The sequence below is a fragment of the Lynx canadensis genome, chromosome E1 (assembly GCF_007474595.2).
Source record: "Lynx canadensis isolate LIC74 chromosome E1, mLynCan4.pri.v2, whole genome shotgun sequence".
NCBI classification, from domain to species: domain Eukaryota; kingdom Metazoa; phylum Chordata; class Mammalia; order Carnivora; family Felidae; genus Lynx; species Lynx canadensis.
In genome coordinates this window covers 26,279,692-26,304,284 of record NC_044316.2, presented here as the reverse complement: position 1 = coordinate 26,304,284, position 24,593 = coordinate 26,279,692, and the positions used below count along the sequence as shown (strand labels likewise).

The window sequence follows — 24,593 nt, the reverse complement described above, 5'->3', positions numbered from 1 at the left end:
TCTCTCTCTCTCTCAAAAGCAAAACATAATATGTAGCAGAAATGCTTTATGTGTATTTTCTGTTTCTTTTGAGTTTTTTTTTTTAAGTAAACTACATACCCAATGTGAAACTTCAACTCATGACCCTGAGATCAAGAGTTGCATGCTCTACCGACCCAGCCAGCCAGGCACCCCTCCTGTTTCTTTAGGTAGAATATGAAAAGCTGTGTATGCAGGGGTGCCTGGGTGGCTCAGTCGGTTGAGTGTCTGACTTCAGCCCAGGTCATGATCTCGCGGTTAATGAGTTCAAGCCTCTCGTCGGGCTCTGTGCTGACAGCTCAGAGCCTGGAGCCTGCTTCAGATTCTGTGACTCACTCTCTCTCTGCCCCTCCCCTGCTCACACTCTGTCTCCCTGTCAAAAATAAACATTAAAAAAAAATAGCTGTGTATGCAGAGATTGAAACTTAATAAAAAATCATTTTTACTGTCTTTTGAAGGACATTCTTTAAAAAAATTTTTTTTAATGTTTTTATTTTTTATTTTTGAGAGAGGGGCGCCTGGGTGGCGCAGTCGGTTAAGCGTCCGACTTCAGCCAGGTCACGATCTCGCGGTCCGTGGGTTCGAGCCCCGCGTCAGGCTCTGGGCTGATGGCTCAGAGCCTGGAGCCTGCTTCCGATTCTGTGTCTCCCTCTCTCTCTGCCCCTCCCCCATTCATGCTCTGTCTCTCTCTGTCCCAAAAATAAATAAACGTTGGAAAAAAAAAATATATTTATTTTTGAGAGAGACAGTGTGAACGGGGGAGGGGCAGAGATGGAGGAGGGAGACACAGACTCCGAAGCAGTCTCCAGACTCTGAGCTGTCAGCACAGGCCCGATGTGGGGCTCAAACCCACGAACTGCGAGATTGTGACCTGAGCTGAAGTCAGAACGCTTAACCAACTGAGCCACCCAGACACCCCTCTTGAAGGACATTCTTAAGTGAAATTGGCCTTAAAAACATGAGTGTATAGTGGTAAAGAATACACAGTACTACTACTAATAGTACCACTGCCTTGAATCGTGATCTGTTGCCAAAAATTTTACTGTCCGTTGCTTTTGTAACATTGTTAAATATCAACATAATGAAAAAGGCAAATAATGTCTTATGCTATTATGATGATGGTTTGAACCCCATACAACCCTGAAAGAGTTCATGGACCATACTTTGAAGACTTTCATAGTAGACACTAAAATATTTGAATAATTAATAAATGAATAATAACTGTCACAATATACCTATCTATTCCTACCTTCTTATTCTGCTTCCCCCACACCCTATTTTGCTTTCCTTCCCCTTTCCTGCTTTTATTGTTGACTGTCTTCTTTTTTTCTTACAGCTGGCTGAGAAATTATTTTAATTCTTTTGTTAATTAATCAAACATTTATCTCATTTGCTTTCCATGAAGTTTAAAGCTAATCTTTGTATCCCTATATTCATTATGGAACAGAGAAGGACTTTGGGACAGTTCAATCTTGTTCCAGTTATTTCCATTTTATTATTTTTTGCATTTTAGTTCTATCTTATTCTGTGAAAAATTTCAGATGTGCAGAAAAGTAAGAAAGTTGGACAGTGCTCTCCTGTCTATCAGCCATCCGTATTTACTTGCTACATTTGTTTCATCTAGACCTCTTCTTTTACTGAAAAACTTGAAAAAATGTTAACATTTTATTGAATTTGATTGATCTAAAATTACTATTTTGGAGTGCCTGGGTGGTTCAGTAGGTTGAGCATCTGACTCTTGGTGGTTTCACCTCAGGTCATGATCTCAACGTTCTGAGATCTAGCCCCGCTTTAGGCTCCAGGTTGAGCATGGAGCCTGTTTTAAGATTCTCTCTTTCTGCCCCTCCCCTACTTTCTCCCTCTCTTTTCTCTCTCTCACTCTCTGAGAGAGTGTTTGTTTTTGAGAGAGAACGAGAAAGAGAGAGCACTAGCAGGGGAGGGGCAGAGAGAGGGGGAGACACAGAATCTGAAGCAGGTTTCAGGCTCCGAGCTGTCAGCACAGAACCAGATGCGGGGCTCGAACTCACAAACTGTGAGATCATGCCTGAGCCAAAGTCAGATGCCCAACTGACTGAACCACCCAGGCGCCCCCCAAAATACACACACACACACACACACACACACATACATACACATATTATATATATCCATGTATATATATATAATTTTTCTCTTTTTTCGACTGGAGCTATTTGACAATGGCGGGAATGCCGTTCCTTATAAATCAATGTGGTCTTTGTCATTGAAAGTATTCAAAGAGAGGATGATCAGTGAAGGGATTATTCCTACATTGGAATAACCTACTGCTTGTTTTTTAATGCTATTTGTAAATTTTTTTATGCTATTTAAAAAATTCAAATAATGCACATGAAATAAAAGCTGTGAGTTCCTTGCGCCTGTATACTTACGATCTGCCTGTCTGCTTTCTTTTCATACAAGTGGAATCCTGCTATGTATGCTGTTCTGCAACTTTTTTCTTTTTTAATTTTCTATTTTTTAATTTACATCCAAGTTAGTTAGCCCAGTGCTTCATCCCCTATGTATAATACCCAGTGCTCATCCCACCGAGTGTCTTCCTTAATGCTCCTTATCCATCTCCCAACCCACAACTCCTCCACCAACCCTCAGTTCTCTGTATTTGAGAGTCTCTTATGTTTTGTCCCCCTCTTTGTTTTTATATTATTTTTGCTTCCCTTCCCTTCTGTTCATCTGTTTTGTATCTTAAATTCCACATATGAGTAAAGTCCTATGATATTTCTTTCTCTGACTGAATAATTTCACTTAGCATAATTCCCTCTAGTTCCATCCACGTAGTTGCAAATGGCAAGATCTCATTCTTTTTGGTTGCCAAGTAATACTCCATTGTATGTATATGTATGTGTGTGTGTGTGTATGTATATATATATATATATGTATATGTATATATATATATATATATATATATATGTATATGTATATATATATATATATATATATATATATATATATCTCACATCTTTATCCATTCATCCATCAATTGACATTTGGGCTCTTTCCATACTTTGGCTATTGTCGATAGCGCTGCTATAAACATTGGGGTGTATGTCCCCCTTCAAGACAACACATCTGTATCCCTTGGATAAATACCTAATAGTGCAATTGCTGGATCATAGGGTAGTTCTATTTTTAGTTTGAGGAACCTCCATACTGTTTTCCAGAGTGGCTATACCAGTTTGCATTCCCACCAGCAGTGCTTCTGAAGAGATCCTTTTTCTCTGCATCCTCTCTAACATCTGTTGTTGCCTGATTGTTAATTTTAGCCATTCTGACTGTTGTGAGTTGGTTTCTCATTGTGGTTTTAATTTGTTCCCTGATGATGAGTGATGTTGCACATCTTTACATGTGTCAGCCATCTGGATGTCTTTTTTGGAGAAGTGTCTATTCATGTCTTTTGCCCATTTCTTCACTGGATTATTTGTTTTTTGGGTGTTGAGTTTGATAAGTTCTTTATAGATATTGGAACTTTTTTTGATAAATAGTAATCATGGGTAATTTTCTATGTTAGCACATTTAGATCCATTCTTTTTTTTTTTAAGTTTTATTTTATTTTATTTACTTTGAGAGAGAGAGAGAGAGAGAGAGAGAGAGAGAGAGAATCCCAAGCAGGCTCTGTGCTCGAACCCACAAACCATGAGATTAGTACCTGAGCCAAAGTCGGCTGCTCAACTGACTGAGCCCCCCCCCGACGCCCCCCCCCTTTTTTTCTTAATTTTTTAAACGTTTATTTATATTTGAGAGAGTGCGTGAGCAGGGGAGGGGCAGAGAGAGGGAGACACAGAATCTGAAGCAGGCTCCAGACTCTGAGCTGTCAACACAGAGCCCTGTGCCCGACGTGGGGCTTGAACTCACAAGCTGTGAGATCATGACTTGAGCCAAAGTCAGATGCTCAACCTACTGAGCCACCCAGGTGCCCCCGTTGCTGAAGATTTTTAAAGCAAATCTTAAATATCATTTCACTCCTACTTCAGTATGCAACTCTAATATTTTAATTGTTATTATTTAATAATATTCTGCTAATATTTTCTTATATAACTATAATTCCATTATCACCCCTAATAAAAAGAATAGTATTTTCTTGGCATCATCTGATATCCTCTACAGATTTGTCTCAGAAATGTCTTTTTTAAAAAAATAATGTCTGTGTAGTTGGTTGTTTGACAAAGACCCAGCCAAGAAGTATACCTTTGGTTGTTAAGTCTTTTATGTCTCTCTTGTAATCCCCTCTCCAATTTTTAGGACATTGGCTTGGCTGGAAAAACTAGGTCAGGTGTCCCGTGGAATGTCTCACATTCTGTATTTCTCAACTTGTCATATTGTAACTTGTTCTTTTAGTGTCATTTAATTTCTTTATCCCTTGCATTTCTGTAAATGGAAGTTACCTCTAGAGCTGTGCTGTCTAGTCCTAGCCATGTTAGTAACCACTAATGGATTTTAAATTAAAGCATTTGAATTTAAATACAGTTAAAAATTCAGTTTCTCATTGCACTGGCCGTATTTCAGGTCTTCAGGAGCCGCATGCAGAACATTTCTGTCATTACAGAAAGTGTTGTTGGACAGTGCTGATCTAGAGGCTTAATGAATTCAGGTTCAATATTTTTGATGAGAATACTTCACAGGTGGTGCTGTGTTGCTTTGTATCTGTCACATCAGAAGACACATGTCTGGTTGTCCCACTTTTAATAATTTGTTGAGATTGAGAAGGTAATGGTCAGCCTGACCCCTTATTGTAAAGCTTGCCATGTTTAGTATGAATAAAGACAGTTTTTCTTCTTCTTTTGAAATCTCCAATCTTTCTTTTTCTTGACTTACTACATTGGTTTAAACTTTTGATAAAATTGTTGAATAGGAATGTTGAGTTAATATTCTTGCTTTGTTCCCAGTTTTAGGGATTAAGTTATTTTCAGTCTTTGATCATTAAGTATGATATTAGTATAGTTTTTCATAGATGTCCTTTATCAGATTAAGATTAGTCTTGCTTTTTGAGTCTTTTTTTATAAATTTTTTTTATGTTTGTTTTTGAGACAGCATGAACGGGGGAGGGGCAGAGAGAGAGGGAGACACAGAATCTGAAAGAGGCTCCAAGCTCCGAGCTGTCAGCACAGAGCCTGACACGGGGCTTGAACTCACAAACTGTGAGATCATGACCTGAGCTGAGATCAAGAGTTGGATACTTAACTGACTGAGCCACCCAGGGTGCCTCTCTATTTTTTAAGTTTATACTACTCCATAATACTATGAAGGTATAATACTTTATTTTTGAGAGATAGAAACAGAGTGCAAGTGGGGTAAGGGCAGAGAGAGACGGAGACACAGAATCCAAAGGAGGCTCCAGGCTCTGAGCTGTCAGCACGGAGTGGTGCTCAAACCCACAAACGCAAGATCATGACCTGAGCCGAAGTCGGACGCTCAACCGACTGAGCTGCCCCGGCGCCCCTTGAGTCTTTTTATGATGAATTATGTATTGAATTTTGCCATGTTTTTCTGTATTAAGATAGTTACATGGTTTTCTCTTTCATTCTGTTAATGTGATGAATACTACTGGTTTTTATTGAATGTTATACCTTACATTCCTGGGACATGTTTTAAATTCATATTCCCTCCACATTTTTCTTCTAGTTTCTTAGTTAAAAAAAAATATTATATACATCACTATCAGTTTAGCTTGGAAATCTCATAGGGCACAGTATTTTTACTATGCTGAAAGAAATCTTAAACTCTGAACAAAATTACTAGATTTTTAGGCATGTAGTTTTAAGTTTTTCAGTTTAGAAATTGCTTCACATTATGAGGGAATAAATTTCTTCAGGCATTTTCTTTTCCTTTTCTAGTTAGTGGATTCGTTCTGTCATGGTATGCCTTGGGAGAAGGATGGCAGATATGGTGTGGGGCCCATCAGTCAGTTGCAGTGCTATCCAGAATGATTAACTTTGTTTGTGTAGAATGAGTTTCCTAGCTGGTTGCTGTAGGATTGTAGATTATGACTGAGCTTAGCCAAGCCATTGATTTGCAGGTACATTGGTAAATGAATAAATTTCAGACCTTTTAAAACACGACTTTATCTTAACTAGAATTTTGTCTCTTGATTCAGATGCTAAAATATTTAGGATACATTAGTAAACTATCTTTGGTTGTCTGATCACATAGCTATTAAATGAGCAGAAGAGAATTGGCTCTTAGGAATCTTTCTGCAGTTCTTAGTTTTAGGTCACTCAACAAAGTATTTTTTATTTTTTTTGTTAAAAAATTTTTTTTAATGTTTATTTTTGAGAGAGAGAGTACAAGCGGGTGAGGGGCAGAGAGAGACACAGAATGTGAACCAGGCTCCAGGCTCTGAGCTGTCAGTACAGAGCCAAATGCGGGGCTCAAAGCCACAAACCATGAGATTGTGTCCTGAGCTGAAGTTGGATGCTCAACCAACTGAGTCACCCAGGTGCCCCAAAGTATTTTTTTCCAATGTAAATTCAAATAATTTTACTTTTAGATTTATATGTAAAAAACAAATGATAATATGGAATGTTTAATAGTGTTTACTTGTGTACTTTGATGTAATAATGATACTATAAACATTAAACCTTTCTTTTAACTTTTTAGGCACAAAAATCTCAAGCCAAGAAATCCTGGACAACAAGGACAGGCACCATCTTTAAGTCAGCAACAACAAGTACTTCCTAAGCACAAGACCAATGAAAAACAAGAAAAGAGTGAAAAACCACAGAAACGCCCCTTGACTCCTTTTCACCATCGTGTTTCTATTAGTGATGACGTTGGCATCGATGCAGATTCAGCTAGCCAAAGACTTGTGATCTCCGCTCCAGATAGTCAAGTGAGATTTTCAAACATCCGAACTAATGATGTAGCAAAGACTCCGCAGATGCATGGCACCGAAATGGCAAATTCACCTCAACCACCCCCACTCAGTCCTCACCCATGTGATGTGGTTGATGAAGGAGTAACTAAAACACCTTCAACTCCTCAGAGTCAACATTTTTATCAAATGCCAACACCAGATCCCTTGGTTCCTTCTAAACCAATGGAAGATAGGATAGACAGTTTATCTCAGTCTTTCCCAGCTCAGTTCCAGGAAGCTGTAGAACCTACAATATATGTCGGTACAGCAGTAAACTTGGAAGAAGATGAAGCTAATATAGCCTGGAAGTATTACAAGGTTCCAAAGAAAAAAGATGTAGAGTTTTTGCCTCCTCAGCTTCCAAGTGATAAATTCAAGGATGATCCAGTTGGACCTTTTGGACAGGAAAGTGTAACATCAGTTACAGAGTATGTATTTTTTTAATAGTCACTATTATAATTTAAGGGTGGAAATGATGTAAGTTCTTAATACTAGGACTCCAGAATTGGCTTCAGGGTAGGATTTACAATAATAATAAATCCTGTAAATATTAGTTTTGCATAATTTCTTTACTGTGATTTTTCCTTAGGGAGACTCATTATTATGACATATTTTAGTCACAAAAAAGTGGAGAAAATAATAGCACTTATCCATCAAACAACTTAAAGATTTTGAATATCATTAGAACTCTTGTGTACTGTTTTTTTTCCTCCATTCTTCCTTCGTCTGTCCTAAATTTGGTGTTTATCATTTCTGTACATGTTTTTATACATGTAGCTCTAATTAATTCATTTTAATTGCTTTATAGTATTTGTTATGAATATACATAATTTATCTACTCTCTTAAAGGTGGACATACTGGTTATTTCAGTTTTTTCCAGTTACATAGGATGTAATAGTGAACTTTTTTGTACACGTTTCCTTATGTACTTGTATAAGATTTCTCTAGGGAATACATCTCAAAGTGGAATTACTGGGCCATGGGGTTTGTCCACATTCAGCATTAAGGGTCATCGTCACGTTGGCTCTCCAACTATACCAGTTTACACCTTCATCAACCAGCAGAGTATGAGAATGATCTTTTCATCAGCATTTGGTATTACAAGCCTTCAATTTAGCTAATTTTCTATATGCAGAATGGCATCTTATTGTCTTAATACATGTTTGAAAGTAAGCATTTATTTAAAATGTTCTTTGGACATTCAGGTTTTCTCTTCTGTGAATTGTTTGTATATCCTATCTTTTAGTCCCATTTTTCCCCCAATTCTTTGCAAGTTCTTGCTATCAATCTTCAAAAAAATTTTTTTAATTAAAAGCATCTTTAATGTTTATTTATTTCATTTTTTAAAAATATGTATTTATTTTTGAGAGACACAGTGTGAGCAGGGAGAATCTGAGAGAGAGGGAGACAGAAAATCCAAAGCAGACTTCCAGGCTCTGAGCGATCAGCACAGAGCCCAATGCAGGGCTCGAACTCATGAACTGTGAGATCATGACCTGAGCTAAAGTCAGACACTTAACCTACTGAGCCACCCAGGCACCCCCTGGCTATTAAGAAATAGTATCCCCTTCTTAATGTTCTGTACCTTTCATCATCAAGAAAAAGAAAATATCATCTTTTTCTTTACTGCTTCTCATCACATTTTTTTCATTTATTTTTTAATTAATTTTTTTTTAACATTTATTTATTTTTGAGAAGCAGATAGAACAAGCAGGGGTGGGGCAGAAAGGGAGACACAGAATCTGAAGCAGGCTGTAGGCTCTGAGCTGTCAGCACAGAGCCCAGTGCAGGGCTTGAACCCACAAGCCGTGAGATCATGACTTGAGCCAAAGTCGGATGCTTAACTGACTGAGCCACCCAGGTGCCCCTCTTAACACATTTTTAAAATATAATTATTGTTTCTTCCTACACATTTTTGAATGAAGGAATAGGGGAGCTGATTGGTAGGCCTTACTCATTCAATAAGTTATTTAGCTTATACTATGTATTAGTTTCATACACTGCTTTATGATAATGGGGTTGGGATATTTTGGAGGGGAGACCTGGTACCTAAAATTGCAGAATGAAGGGGATCTTGGGTCTTTACCAGGTAGGTTATTCATTTTTTTAGAAAAGAAACCCTGTTGTTCCTCCATTTTCAGCTCTAATTTTTCATTTCTGTCTAGAAATACAGGTTCATATTTTCTCTGAGTTTTTGGTCATTTTGGCTTTCTTGTTGTGGGTTACCATCACCCCCTCTTGCATATTCTAGGCCATGAACTTTCTCTGCTGTGTTTTATTGATTTTGAGTTTCCCTGAGACTAAGTAAAATGTCCCATTTGTAGCCTTTGTCTCCTTTTCCCCACTGTTAAAGATTTATTCTTTCAATATTCCTTGTTATTTTAGTAAACCTGTGCATCTTATCTAGCTCTTTGAATCTTAAAAATATTCTAGTATGGGTTTTTTTTTTTTTTTGGTTTTTTTTTTTTTTCAGTTAAAATTAATCTGGATTTGAAATTTAGGGACTTTAGGATACCTTTTGATCATGGAAAACAACTAGCTTATTTAACAGGCAGATAGTCTCTTGAAAACAAATGATGTCTTGGAAACAAGTCTTAAAAAGATCTTAGTCTCATTTGTGCTGGATATAATATAAAAGTCCTGAGTACTTGCCTGAAACTACTTTTGGTCTCCTTGTTTCTGTACTTCTCCTTTACATATATTCCTACACAGTAGAGTGATCATTGTAGGTTAAATGTTAGATGTTACTCATTTGCTGAAAACCCTCCAGTAGTTTCCCTCTACATTTAAGATAAAATCCAAACTCTTTTTCCTCATCTGTAAGCTTCTACCCAGTTTCCTGTCTAGCTAGTTCTTCACTCTTATCTATTACTGCCCTGTTTGCTTTCTGATTTTGAGGCATCAGATTTTCTGGTTATTCCTTCAGAAAGCCAAGCTCGTTCCTTTTTTTTTTTTTAATTTTTTCTTAAAGTTTATTTATTTTTGAGAGAGAGAGAGACAGAATGCGAGTGGGTTAGGGGCATAGAGAGAGGGAGACACAGAATCCAAAGCAGGCTCCAGGCTCTGAGCTGTCAGCACAGAGCCCGACGTGGGGCTCAAACCCACAAGCTGTGAGATCATGACCTGAGCCGAAGTCAGACGCTCAACCTCAACCGACTGAGCCACCCAGGTGCCCCAAGCCAAGCTCATTCCTAATGGCCTTTAGTATTGTATTACAGATGCGGGGAATAGCTCACCCCTTCTTATTCAGTCCTGCTGAAAAGTTACCTTTTCAGGAGGTAGTTTCCTGACCATTTTATCTAAACTATGGCTTTTCTTCACTCCCCAAATCACTACCTACCTTGTACACGGTTTTCATTTTTTCCTTATATATATCATCCTATATCATCCAAAATCATATCATGAATTTGTTAATGATCTTTTCCCTATTAAAATACGAGCTCTGTGAAGGCAGGGGCTCTCCGTCTTGTTTACTGCTGTATTCCTCCAGATACACACAAACATCCCTAGAACAAGTCTAGGCACATAGTGCACATTCAGTAGACGTTTGGATAAATTAAACAACAGTATATTCCTAGGGTTACTTTATGATTTTAGAACTTATTTTCCTTCTAAATTATATTTTCTTATTTAATATAAAAAATGTAGTGTTAAGGACGAAAAGTACTGTTATGAATATTTTAAAAACTTAAGAGGTGAGTTTATGGGCATATTGTATTCATAAGATCAAGAATTCTAGCCATGACTTTAAAAAAGTGTATTAGCTGATTGTATGCAGGAGCATCTGTAGGTGAAATGAAATGAAGGTCTCTTAGAAGTTTTAGGGGGTGCCTGGGTGGCTCAGTCAAACATCTGACTTCGGCTCAGGTCATGATAATCATGGTTCATGAGTTCAAGCCACGCATCAGGCTCTGTGCTGACAGCTCAGAGCCTGGAGCCTGCTTCGGATTCTAGGGCTCCCTCTCTCTCTGCCCCTCCCCTGCTTGTGCTCTTTCTCTTTCAAAAATAAACATTAAAAGAAAAAAAAAAGTTAATATAGTTGGGGTTGCCTGGGTGGCTCAGTTGGTTAAGTGTCCAACTTTGGCTCAGGTCATGACATCACAGGTTTGTGAGTTTGAGCCCTGCATTGGGCCCTTTACTGTCAGTTCAGGGCTCGCTTCTCTCTCTTTCTGCCCCTCCCTTACTTGTCTGTTCGTGTGTGGCACGCTCACTCTCAAAAATAAACAAACATTAAAAAAAATAAGTTAGTACAGTTTAACATTAGAATCTGTTTTGAAATTGTTTGACATTTTTCTCATGGAATAAGAATGAGAGGATACAAGTATAATGTAGAAAAGTAGCTGCAGAGTAGAATGGTGCTGGGTGGTGATTATTTAAATTAAGGAAATAACATGCTTCCACTTGTTCCTGGTCACCATTTTTTCTGCTTTGTGAAAAGAAAAGACTGAATAAAAGGGTGGTGTTTTGTTTTTTTTTTTTTAATTCTGTGTCTTATGTGAGTATTGTTTTAGTTACATTAGTTACTAAAATGTGTATTATGTTACAATTTGCTTTTGCGTAGAATCCTTTTTTTATTTTAATAGATTAGAATATGGAAAAAAGTAAACAGGTTTAGCTGCTTGCTGTATGAACTAAAACATTTATGGAACATAATTGTTCTGTACTTGATAGAAGTTTTTTGGTTTTATGTTTTAATCACGTGAATATTTTGTCCTTGTAGTTCCTCTTGTATGGCAGTAGCTCTCAATTGGAGCAATTTCTTATTCCCTCACTCATACCTTCAGGTGACATTTGACAGCGTTAAGAGACAATCTAGATTGTCACAACAGGGAATGTGCTACTGGCATCTGGTAGGTAGAGTCCAGGGATGCCGCTAGATACCCTGCAATATGTAGGACAGTCCTCCGCAACAAAGCCCAAAATGTTCATAGTGTTGAGGTGCCTTAATATCATGAATAACTTTTACAGAAATTTGAACTCTGGAATAAGTTATTAAATTAGATAGGCCAAACATGTTTACTGATTAGTTTTACTAGGGAGATCCCCCATACTATTTTACTATACAGTAAAATACCTGGTGTGGGCTTCAGTGTTTGCATTATGCTAACAAAAGTTTTGTTTTGTTTTGTTTTTCATAGTTAAAAGGATCTTATTTGGATAACTTAGTGATTCAGGTACCTACTATTAATATTACTTCAGATAGGATGTCATGAGGATCATCACTCAGGTGAAGTCTCCTGTCATTGAAATAAATTCTATGAATTAATACTCTTCTCGATGGCATTTAAACACCTGTCTTGAATTCTTTTTTTTTTTTAATTTTTTTTTTTTAATGTTTATTTATTTTTGAAGGAGAGACAGAGCACTACCAGGGGAGGGGCAGAGAAAGAGAGAGAGGGAGACACAGAATCTGAAGCAGGCTCCAGGTTCTGAGCTGTCAGCACAAAGCCTTACACAGGGCTCGAACTCACAAACTGTGAGATCGTGACCTGTGCCCAAGTCAGACGTTCAACTGACTGAGCCACCCAGGCAACCTTTGTCTTAAATTCTTTATAGAAGCATTGTCTAGGTTTAAAGATATAATATGATCAAACCTTTTCTAGTCAGAGTAGTCCAGTCAGAAGCCTAGATTGCTTTATATAATAAATTTCTGAATTCATATTACTAGGTAAATTCATATTACTGAATTCATATTACTAGGTAAACCTGGTAAATTTCTATTCTTTTTCCATACTCTGAGTTTTGAAAGTATTTAAATATATGGCGGTTAATTAGGGGGCTGTTGCAACTCCTGCATTCTTTTGCCCTTTGGAACATTATCTTTTTAAATTCATATTCTTCAAATATCTGTTTCATCAGTTTGAATAAAACTGAAGTTTCTCTAATATGCAGGATGCTGTAAAGCACTGTTGGAGTAAAAAATAAATTTGGTCCTGGCCCTAAACGAAATTGTAATCCAATGGAAACTAACATTCTCTGATAGAAGCATACATAAAAGATATTAGGGATGGTGAGCCAGAGTGAAGAATAATTTAATTCCATTTATGAAGATCCAGAAGTTTTATGTACTTTGGTATGGATAGATTATACGGTGTTGCTTAGTAGTTTGCTATGTCATGATGAGAAATGAGACCTGAAAAGGGAGGTGGGGCTATATAATGGAATAAATTATATAAAATACTATTTATAAAAATACTGTTTATGAGTATGTATTTTCCTTGAGATGATAGGGGCACTGTTGTACTTTTTTTTTTTTTTTTTTTGAGGTAGATAAAATAATAGGGTTTTGGAAAATAAGGATTTTAGAAATATTAACCAAGTAATATTATCGAAAGATTTTTTGAAATGAAGAGGTATATATGTATGAAAGGACATCAGTTTGGACTCTTGAATAGTTCAGATATAAGGTGATACAGGGCCCTAGGAAATTAGAGATCGTAGGGATGTGTAGATTTTGTAAGTATAGAATAGACAAGAACTTTATGACCAGTTGAATAGTGCAGTGAGGTAGTAACAGGAGAGTTAAAGACCAGCATATTTATTTTATGAGGGAAAGAGGAGGAAAAACCGATTTGAAGACTTCTACCCTTTTACTCAGTTTACATTAAATTAAGATTTACGTAATTTTTAAAATTTTTAAAATTTTTTATAATTTAGTTTTTATAATTTTTTTTAAAGTACAAGAAACTGTTAATCCCTGTTATCTTGAAGAAGAGGGATTGGGATATTTAGAAGTTTCAACTATGCCTTTGTTTATAATATGACTTTTTATTTTTTTATTTTATGTTTTTAATGTGTATTTATTTTTGAGAGAGAGGGAGAGATCGTGAGCGGGGGAGGGGCAGAGAGAGAGAGGGAGACAGAATCTGAAGCAGGCTTCACGCTCTGAGCTGTAAGCACAGAGCCCGATGCGGGGCTTGAACTCACAGACCGCGAGATCATGACGAGAGTCGAAGTCGGACGCTCAACCGACTGAGCCACCCAGGAGCCCCAGTGTACAATAATGACTTTTAAATATGTGCTTGTAATACATACGCATTGTAAATTAAAAAAAAAAATTTTTTTTAACATTCATTTTTGAGAGTGAGAGAGACAGAGCGTGAGTGGAGGAGGGGCAGAGAGAGAGGGAGACACAGAATCCAAAGCAGGCTCCAGGCTCTGAGCTGTCAGCACAGAGCCTGACGTGGGGCTTGAACTCACGGACAGTGAGATTATGACCTAAGCTGAAGTCAGATGCTTAACTGACTCAGCCATTAAAGCACCCCATTTAATTTTTTTAGTTTATTCACTTATTTTGAAAGAGAAAGTGTGAGCAGGGTGGTAGGGGAGAGAGAATCCCAAGCAGGCTCCTCACTGTCATCTTAGAGCATGATGCGGGCCTCGAACTCATGAGCTGAAATCAATAATCAGACAGGAGTCAAATGCTCAACCAGCTGAGCCACGTAGGCGTCCCTATGTTGTAAATTTGAATTTAGTGTGAGGAGCCTGCTGAAAGATTCTGTCAGACATTTGTGGCATTGTATCTGAAGCTTAGGAGAGGAAACTATTAACACAGTTGGAGTAATACATAATGCAAAGAGGGGCAAGAATCTTATCAGTAGAAATGTAAAAAGAAACATTTTTTTAATAAAAATTTTATAGGTGTATGCTTTTTTAGAATGATGGAGGAGAAATTTGTACATTTGTTTTATTCACGTTAAGTGAAAATTCAATTTCCATTTGGTATAAATAAAGTTTTCCATTGACTGCTGTTAAAGAGTGGCACTGTACTTCCATAATAGGTGGATAAACAAAAGAAAGCAGTATTCTTAGTTTTTCTAATTCTTAGTTTTAGATGGTGATGGCTTGCCTAACTAGTACAGAGTATTAGGATTCATCATTTCTAAACATCTCCCTTGTTCTTAGACTTCCATGTGCCTCAGTTGATGCCAGATTTTTCAGCAGCTACTTTAAAGCGAAATTCCTTTCTAATTTCTTAGAATTTAGTTGGGGGAGAGAGAGGTTGAGGTGGAGCATAGCATATCTTACATACCGGATATACACATCTGTGGCAATCTTCTTTTTGCTTCTAATTATTTTTAGTTTCTTTATTAGTTAACGCTAGTATCTATTTTAGAATAGTGGCTTTTAAGACCTCATAAGCTTTAGGGGTGCCTGGGTGACTCAGTCGGTTAAGCATCTGACTTTGGCTCAGGTAATGATCTTGTGGTTTGTGGGTTCAAGCCCCACATCAGACTCTGTGCTGATAGCTCAGAGTCTGGAGCCTGCTTCAGTTTCTGTGTCCCTGTCTCTCTGCACCTCTCCTGCTGGCACTCCGATGTTCTCTTTCAAAAGTATAAATAAACATTAAAAATTTTTTTTAAACCTTGTAAGTTAAAAAAAAATAAAATAAACCTTGTAAATGTTGAAGATAGCAAAATTTCTGCAAAGAAACATTACAGTTTTTTTAATATCATTTTTCAAGGGCTAGCACTTAGTTCTAGTAGTATTTTGATTGCTTAAAATAGTCTTCTATTTTGATTCAGAGGGAGACATTTCTAAACCCTGAGCAGAGAAAGAACTATACTGGAGCATAGTTTTATCATGTCTTGTTCTATAGCAAGGCTGCATCTGGATATCTTAACCATAGAATTCATCAATAGAATTAGCTCCTATGTTGCATTAGGGGTATACCTGACATTTATATTGTATATATCATACAGTTACAGAGTGCATTATCTGATCTCTAAAAGATAGTTTCTATTTTGTTTCATAGGAGTCTATGATGAAATAAACTTGTTTTGGTTTATTGTAATCTAAATATTTTAAGTAAGTCTTACTTGATATCTTAATACAATAAAGCTATTCTTCTTACAGTTAGCTTGACTCAGTTTAAGGATTGATGCTGAATAGTGGGCGTGGTACCAGAAAAGGTACTATTAAAGAAAATAGAGGATTTTTGGTATTTATTAAATTCATTTGTTCCTTAACATTTCCTTCTATAGCTTATCTCCTTCTATAATTGTCAATCCTAAAATACTGTCGTTTCTTGTCTGGAAGAATTTTTATTGAATAAAGGCCTAAAAGCATGTGCTACTCCAAGCCATGTTAAATTCTCTACAAGTATATTTCAGGATAGAATGTTACTGTTGTCATAGTAAAAGGAAAGAGATACACTTAATGAATAATATAAACGTAATTTCAGTTTGCTTTGGTCTTTGCAAAGCTTCCTGTTCATTACTGTACCTAATCCTCTTCCAGTTTGTCTGTATTTAGCTCTATATCTGATTGAAACTATCTCTGTAGTTCGACTATATGTGAAAAGTTTCTTTTAGAAAAGGAGGGGTTATTCCTGTTTCACAGAAATATATATATACTATATGATGATAGTGATGAAATAACTTTGAGTTTTTAATCTGACATCTTTTAAAAATCACAATTTTTTCTATTATCAATTTTAAATATAGAAAGATGTGTAATGTAAATATATTTTAAAATATGTTGTGACTTGATACTCATGATATTATTGACTACATTTAAATTCATTGCATATCCCAATGTCTGTGAGAACCATTCAATAAAATAACAAGTTGTCTTTAGGCACCGCATTTGGTTTACTCATTTTTATTCTTAATAGAGCCCTGTGCAGGAGCATTGGTCCTTTTAATGTAACTGCACACTAGTTTAACTACTTGTGTAAACAGTGTGGCAGTTTTCCTGCTTCTGCCAGAGGACAACTTAATATGAGAAACAGTTGTTCTATTCACCTCTACACAGAGTAGTAGTGTCTTTCAGGTTGGTGGTGGGGAGGAGGAGTGGGATCTTAACACTTTTCTCCTATGAATAGTTACTTGAATATGCATACTTAAAATCTTTCCAGCCTTAACTTTGTTACTATGTTACCTTAGCAAACCATTTCTTTCTACATAATTTGCACATCAAAATCAGCATACTCTGCATTTTCTGTCTTATAAGATTAATTATAAGTAGTGAATAAGAAAACATGTCAAAGTAGATAGCAAACTACTTTGGAGAGACTTATGTTAGCACCTAATAGTTGAGCAAACAGTTTTGGTCTAAGATGGTAAGATACAATGCTACTCTTTAAGAAATACCTATTCATTCATTTATAGAAGTATTCTAACAATTTTAAAACATACTCCTGTTAACTAGTTAGCACCATGTTCAAATGGAAGAAAGTTTTTATAGACCTGGGATTTTAGTTTTGGGGATAAATCTGGGGCATATTGGGAATAACAATGACATGGTATTTAATAGCATGCTTAGAAAATATCAGTTATTATTTTTTTATGGCCTCTGTTTCACCCTTAGTTTATAGTGTATATGGAGTACTTATAGTGCTGGGCATGTTAAATAGATTGAAAGTTATGATATCCTTCCATTCAAAGATTTTATAAGCTAACAAATACCTTCACCTTCATTGTTCCCAAATCTTACATCTCTTATTTTTTGTCTTAAATTGTAGGACAGATAAGTGGCAGCAGTATCACTTTCTGATGAATGAAGATGGTTTATTTCCAAGTATAAGATACTGTATTATAGAATTATTAATGCATCCACAACGTCTCAATCCTATGTGGTTTTTCGATTTCATGTATTCATTTAAGAAATATTTATTGAGTACCTTCTACTTGCCAGGCACTGTTCTAGGCATTTGGGATAATTCAATGAACAAAGACAAGATCCCTGTCATTTAGGGTCTTATATTCCAGTGAGAGTGACAGTCAACTATTAATATAAGCAAGTTATATAGATTTTAAAAGATAAGTGCTATGGAGGGAAAAATAGAGCAGGGTGAGGGGGATCAGTGTTGAAGTAGTTGGGCATTTTGCAATTTTAAATAAGGTCTCCTACATAAGGTGACATTTAAACAAAGTCTTTTAGAAAGTGAAGGAGTTGGCCATGCAGATACTTGGAGAAAGAATGCTTCAAACAAAGGGAACAGTCAGGAGTGTGTCTGGCCTGTTTGAGGAACATGAAGGAAGGTCTTGGAAGCAGAGTTGAGAGAGGCAGGAGTAGAATAACCAGATGAAGTTGGTTGGAGAGGCAAAGAGGAGAAAGGTCAAGGAAAGCTTTGGTAGGCTATTACAAGGGGTTTGGTTTTTATTCAGAGTGAAATAGTCCTTGCAGGATTTTTACCCTGGTCTGAGTAGAAGCCTAGCTACTTCTTTCTGGCAGCATGGGAATCTCCACTTTACAAACTATAGAGAACATGAATTTGGGAGTCAGAAAGTGTCTTCTACAAACCAAAAACATCATTCAGTGTTCACACTCACCAAGTACCCTGGTCTTCAGAGATAGAAAAGTCTTGATGCTTTCTGGGATTCTGGTGGTGCAAATCAGCTTGTGGCTTCCTGCTCTTACCCTTTGATTTTAGCTTTCTCTGATCTGACAGTTTCTACTTGTTTGTCTTTCTAACTTCAGTGTTGTCTCCTCTCTTGTTTTATTGATTCTAGTCACCATGTGAAACCATAAGACTGATGATATAAAAATAGATTTTTCCAATCTGATCAGATAAAAACTTTGAGGTACTTGAGCTGAAACTTCACTTGCCATTATAAAACCTCTTGCCAGAATTAATAAGTTATAGTGTTCATGAAACACAAATTAGGTCCTTATAATTTTATAACCTTATCCACTCATGTCAATAGGAAAAGGATAATCACTTCCATTGTATAAATTGTATAAAACTAGTCTTGCCTCAGCACATAGCCCACAATTTTGAGAGTTCCTGTCCTGGAGCAATTTTGATGTAAGAGTCCCTTTCAAAGAAAAAAAAAAGTTCCTTTCAGTGAATAGACTTGGACAAGTTAATGCATGTAAGGAATTGGGAACAGAGTGGACATATTTTGGTGGAAAGAACATATAGATAAGAAACCTAGATTTTAGCTTCATTTCTTGATTGCTAAACTTGAGGCTTTAATAAATCATGTAACCTCTCAATGCCTTAATTTCCTCATTCGTAATATGAAGGATTACAGTTTAGATCATCTCTAAATAATCATGAAAACTTGATGATTCTTAAGTCATTGGAATTTTTTTTGCTTTTATGGAAAATTAAATATAATTTTCTAATTTTGTTTTTTTTTTTAATGCAGGTTAATGGTGCAATGTAAGAAACCTTTAAAAGTTTCTGATGAATTAGTGCAGCAATATCAAATTAAAAATCAGTATCTTTCAGCAATAGCATCTGATGCAGAGCAAGAATCTAAAATTGATCCATATGCATTTGTTGAAGGAGATGAGGAATTCCTTTTTCCTGATAAGAAAGATAGACAAAACAGTGAGAGAGAAGCTGTAAAAAAACATAAGGTGAGTAAAAGAAATCATAGTACACCAAAGGGTCGCTGATATTTTTTAACACAGCATATAGTACCATACTTCTCTCTCTTTCTTTTTTTTTTTTTTTGTCTTTTAAAATAGATTAAGGGGCACCTGAGTGGCTCATGTCAGTTAAGCCTCCAGCTCTTGATTTCAGCTCAGGTCAAGATCTCACCGTTGTGAGATCAAGCCCTGTTCCGGGTCTGCACTGACAGCATGGAGCCTGCTTGGGATTTTCTCTCCCTCTCTCTTTGCCCCTCCCCTGCTCCCATTTGCTCTTTCTCTCCCATTCTCTCAAAAATAAACACACTTTGGGGTCCCAGGGTGGCTCAGTAGGTTGAACGTCCAAGTTCAGCCCAGGTCATAATCTCACGATTTGTGGACTCGAGCCTCGTGTCGGGCTCTGTACTGACAGCTCAGAGCTTGGAGCCTGGTTTGGATCCTGGTTCTCCCTGTCTCACTGTGCCCCTCCCCCACATGTGCCTGCTCTCTAAAAAATAAATAAACGTTTATTATTTTTTTATTTTTTTTAACGTTTATTCGTTTGTGAGAGACAGAGACGCTGTGAATGAGGGAGGGGCAGAGAGAGAGGGAGATAGGATCTGCGAGTCTTGAACCCACGAACCATGAGATCATGACCTGAGCCGAGGTCAGAACCTTAACCTGCTGAGCTACCCAGGTGCCCCAATTTTTAAAATAAATAAATAAACAAACAAAATTAAAAATATAGAATGGATATTTATCCTTTTAAATTATGAAAATATTTTTTTTGAATAGGTAAATCAGGCACATTGTACAAAATTTAAGAGTTTATGTAGACTTTATACCTGGTGTCTGTTAATGAAAAGATTGTTATTTACTGTAAGAGTTTTTTTGGGTTTGAGGAAAGTACATTAACTTCTGTAATATTGAAATCAGAAAATTTAGGTAGATGAAGTATTTTGATACTGAGTTAAAATATACTGAAATAGGTGAAGTGCCAGTTTTCAAAATACAATAAAATACCCAATGCTGAGTTTATAACGTACATGATATTTTTGAATGTGAGTTAACTTATAGAGCCCCTTGATGAAATATATTAAATATAGGATACAGGAGTATTTATTAGAAATTTGGAAATCTAATATTACAGGATGTATTAAGCACAAGATAACTCTGTTGGATAAGAATTTTGCCTTTAAGGGTACCTGGGTGGCTCCGTCAGTTATGCATCTGACTTCAGCTCGGGTCATGATCTCATGGTTTGTGGGTTCAAGCCCTGCGTTGGGCTCTGTGCTGACAGCTCAGCGCCTGGAGTCTGCTTCCGATTCTGTTTCTCCCTCTCTCTGCCCCTCCCCTGCTCATGCTCTGTCTCTGTCTCTCAAAAATAAATAAACGTCAAAAAGTTAAGACAAAAAGTAGGGGCGCCTGGGTGGCTCAGTCAGTTAAGTGTCCACTTTGGCTCAGGTCATGATATCACACTTCTTGGTTTCAAGCCCCACTTCGGGCTGTGTGCTGAAAGCTCAGAGCCTGGAGCCTACTGTGGATTCTGTATCTCCCTCTTTCTCTGCCCCTAACCTGTGTGTGCTCGCTCGCTCGCGCTCTCTCCCTCTCTTTCTTTCTCCCCGTCAAAAATAAATAAAAACATTAAATAAAAAAAATTTTTTTAATTAAAATTTGCCTTTAATGTAAAATGTGGAAATTGAAAGCTGTAAAATTGTGAAAAGGACCCAGTAATAAGTATAATACAGGAAATTCTTTCACAGAGTTTTTTAGCCTTACCATGTGCCTGGTACTTGACATTTTGTCCTTCTGTAAATATGAAAAGAGTAGTAGCTGGGAAGGATATAGGTATTATAGAAAGAACATGGACTTTGGAATTTGACAAATTTAGCTTGGAATCCCAGCTCCCACCGTTTATCCAGATACATTTCCTGGGTTATCTTTAGAACTATTTTTTGTAAGTTGAACGTGCTGTTTATCATATAGATTAATTGTGGGAATTAGTATGTCTGTAGAACATCTGGTAGGATGCTTGACACATAGTTACTCAGTAGTTGGAAGATTTTGTTATTTTAAATTATATATTTCAGTCTAATATGTAATATTGTTTGCAGGTAGAAGATGGGCCATCTAGTGTAACAGTATTATCACATGAAGAAGATGCTATGTCATTATTTAGTCCATCTATCAAGCAAGGTAAAACTTTTATTTTCTAATCAAAATATTGCATTACAAGATTACTGCTACAAGCTAATCTGATATTATTGGACTTACAGTGTTCCTTTTTGCATAATTCATGTTTCATAGAAAGGTACCTATCTTAAAATGATTTATTGCTTATTTTGTATTGAGAGAAGCAGGTTGAGATGATAGAAATTCTGTTTTGAATTGTTGAAACTTTCTCTCAAATAAAAATAGTTCTTATGTAAAATGAGATTTGAAGAGATCATCACCTTAAGGTCCCTCTCTGATCTGAAAACTCAACTTTATAAATTAGACTTGACTACAATTTTGTTGTCCTTTACTCTCTCACTCAAATTAGAAGAACTGTTGAAATTATTAATTTAACAAATATTTATCAAACAGGTTTTTTTTTTTTTTAAATTTTTTTTTTTCAACGTTTTTATTTATTTTTGGGACAGAGAGAGACAGAGCATGAACGGGGGAGGGGCAGAGAGAGAGGGAGACACAGAATCAGAAACAGGCTCCAGGCTCCGAGCCATCAGCCCAGAGCCTGACGCGGGGCTCGAACTCACGGACCGCGAGATCGTGACCTGGTTGAAGTCGGACGCTTAACCGACTGCGCCACCCAGGCGCCCCAATCAAACAGGTTTTAAATGTGGGACTATTCTTAGCACTGAGGATACTGTGAAAAAGACTCCACTTTGAAAGTGTCTGACTAGTGCTCCTTGTGCTTGGAATAGAGAGGTGTGGCACATTATTTGTTTTACAAAATTTGTGTGGGAATGAGTGTAATTGCTGTCTTCTGCTTCCTCTAAATTTGGACCATCTCCCACATTCTGGAGCAATCTTTTGAGGTGGAGCTTTGAAATATTTTTTAATAAGTACCCTAGATGATTTTTTACACCAGATTTCAGAACTGCTCCAGTTAATTTTTAGAACTATCATGCAGAGGCACTTGGAAAGTGACTTTCATCTTTCTGAAAGTGAGGACTATTTCAAGTCATTTGATACACCAAGCATACTTCAGGTTATACACCAAACTGTAATTTTTTTCTTATATGAGAATGTAAAAGGAATTTAACTTCTGTTGGTATTTGTAATTTTTCTTAAGTAATCCTATATTTTTCCCTCTACAACTGGGGAGAGTAAAAAAAAAAGAAAAGAAAAGGAAAAAGGAAAATAAAATTCTAGAACTAAGGGGGCGCCTGGGTGGCTCAGTTGGTTAAGCGTCCGACTTCAGCTCATGTCATGATCTCACTGCTCGTGAGTTCAAGCCCCGCATCGGGCTCTTTGCTGACAGCTCAGAGCTTGGATCCTGCTTCAGATTCTGGGTCTCCCTCTCTCTCTCTGCCCCTCCCCTACTCATGCTCTCTCTCTGTCTCTCAAAAAATGAATAAACATTAAAAAAAAATTTTTTTTTTTTTTAATTCCAGAACTAAAATGAAAGCTTAACCAACAGGTAATATTTATTGAGTACTTCACTGCCTGGCACTGGACAAAGTGCTTTAGCTACATCCTTCATTTTTAATTCTTGTTATTGCTAAGGTACAGAGAGGTTAAGTAACTTGTTCAGGGTCATATTGTTAGTGTCATAGTTGGGAATTCAAATTCATGATAGTCTCTCTGACTCAAGAGCCAGGGCACTTAATCATTGTACTATGTTTCTTTCTTTCAGGAAGATAGAAAACTAAAAATGTGGAAGATAGAAAAATAAAAGAGTGTGTGTGTGTGTGTGTGTGTGTGTGTGTACTATTGTCCTGTTAGTGTATATCTTTTTATTTGTTATATAAAATCAGAGTATTTAGCCATGTTATGGATTACCTAGCCTTTAGTGAGCTTCCTGGAGAAGTTACTACATTTACTTGCAATTTTATTTCTATGAAAAAATTTCTAGATTTTAAGGAAATCACCGTTTCTTTTTTTTTTTTTTTTAATTTTTTTTTTTTAATGTTTATTTTTTTGAGAGAGACAGAGAGACAGCATGAGCTGGGGAGGGGAAGAGAGAGGGGAGACACAGAATCTGAAGCAGGCTCCAGGCTCCGAGCTGTCAGTACAGAGCCTGAAGCGGAGCTTGAACTCACAGACTTTGAGATCATGACCTGAGCCGAAGTCAGACACTTAACCAACCAAGCCACCCAGGCGCCCCAAGCAAATCATAGTTTCTTATTGCAGAATAGGTTTAAAGTTAGATATCTAGTTTAAATAAATAGAATAATACTTATTTGGTCAGTAGTGGAATTTTTTATTTTGCCTTTTTGGTTGACGTGTAGATGCTCCACGCCCTACTAGTCATGCCCGCCCTCCATCAACCAGCTTGATTTATGACTCAGACCTGGCTGTCTCTTATACTGACCTTGATAATCTTTTCAATTCTGATGAAGATGAATTAACAGTGAGTATTCTATTAATGGCTAAGATTTATAATATCTTTTCCTTAATTTCATGTAGACTTATTTTTCAGAAGTGATGTGTGACTTGAACAGTACGTTTTGGCCCTGAAAAATGAGAAGTATTTTGGAATAAAATTTTATTAATTGGTTTCCTTTTTTTAAACTTATGTTTGAGCATTCTTGGCATAGTGTCACCTACAAACTATGTGTGTTTTTTCTTTATTTTTTTATGTTTGGGATGTGTGATAAGTTTAATTTGAACGCTACAATATATTTTTTTTCTACAATCTTTAGGAAGCAGAATTATTTTCCTATTCTTTAATCCTCTTATTTGAGAAATGACCCTGGAATTGACTCACTTAGATAAGAATAATAACTAATTAACATTAAAATTGTATGCCTTGTCAATTTATTAAGGAATACCACTTCTTTTGAATATGTTTGTCATCACAACCATTATTTTAAGACAGCAATATACTATAATAATGAAAAAGGAAGAAGAGGTAGTATTTAATTTTGAACATCCATTTGCACACAAAGGTGATTATAAAAGAAAACTTAAAATGAGGTTTGTTAGAATGTCAGATTAGTGAACTGAGTGCTGCATTATCATAAAAGGGAATTCCATTTTCATCTGCATAAAGGTAGCTTGAAAACGTCTGTAGTACATTTGGTCTTTCTTGTCCTATATAATACATACTTTTTTATATAACATATACTTTTAATCCTCTTTTGTATATGATACACACTGTGTGTATTTGTGTATATATACACATACGTACACATATAGGCACATAGTCTTCAATTAAGT

General features: G+C 36.5%; 1 protein-coding gene across 1 annotated transcript in view; it reads left to right on the top strand.

The window, feature by feature from the left end:
- The window catches only part of MED13 (mediator complex subunit 13), a 110,663-nt gene that overhangs the window by 44,088 nt on the left and 41,982 nt on the right, over positions 1–24,593 (top strand). Inside the window, exons 9-12 of the mRNA XM_030297000.1 lie at positions 6,649–7,332; positions 19,004–19,217; positions 21,323–21,404; positions 23,663–23,784. Coding sequence (XP_030152860.1) covers positions 6,649–7,332; positions 19,004–19,217; positions 21,323–21,404; positions 23,663–23,784 — 1,102 coding nt within the window. The remainder of the gene's footprint in view (positions 1–6,648; positions 7,333–19,003; positions 19,218–21,322; positions 21,405–23,662; positions 23,785–24,593) is intronic.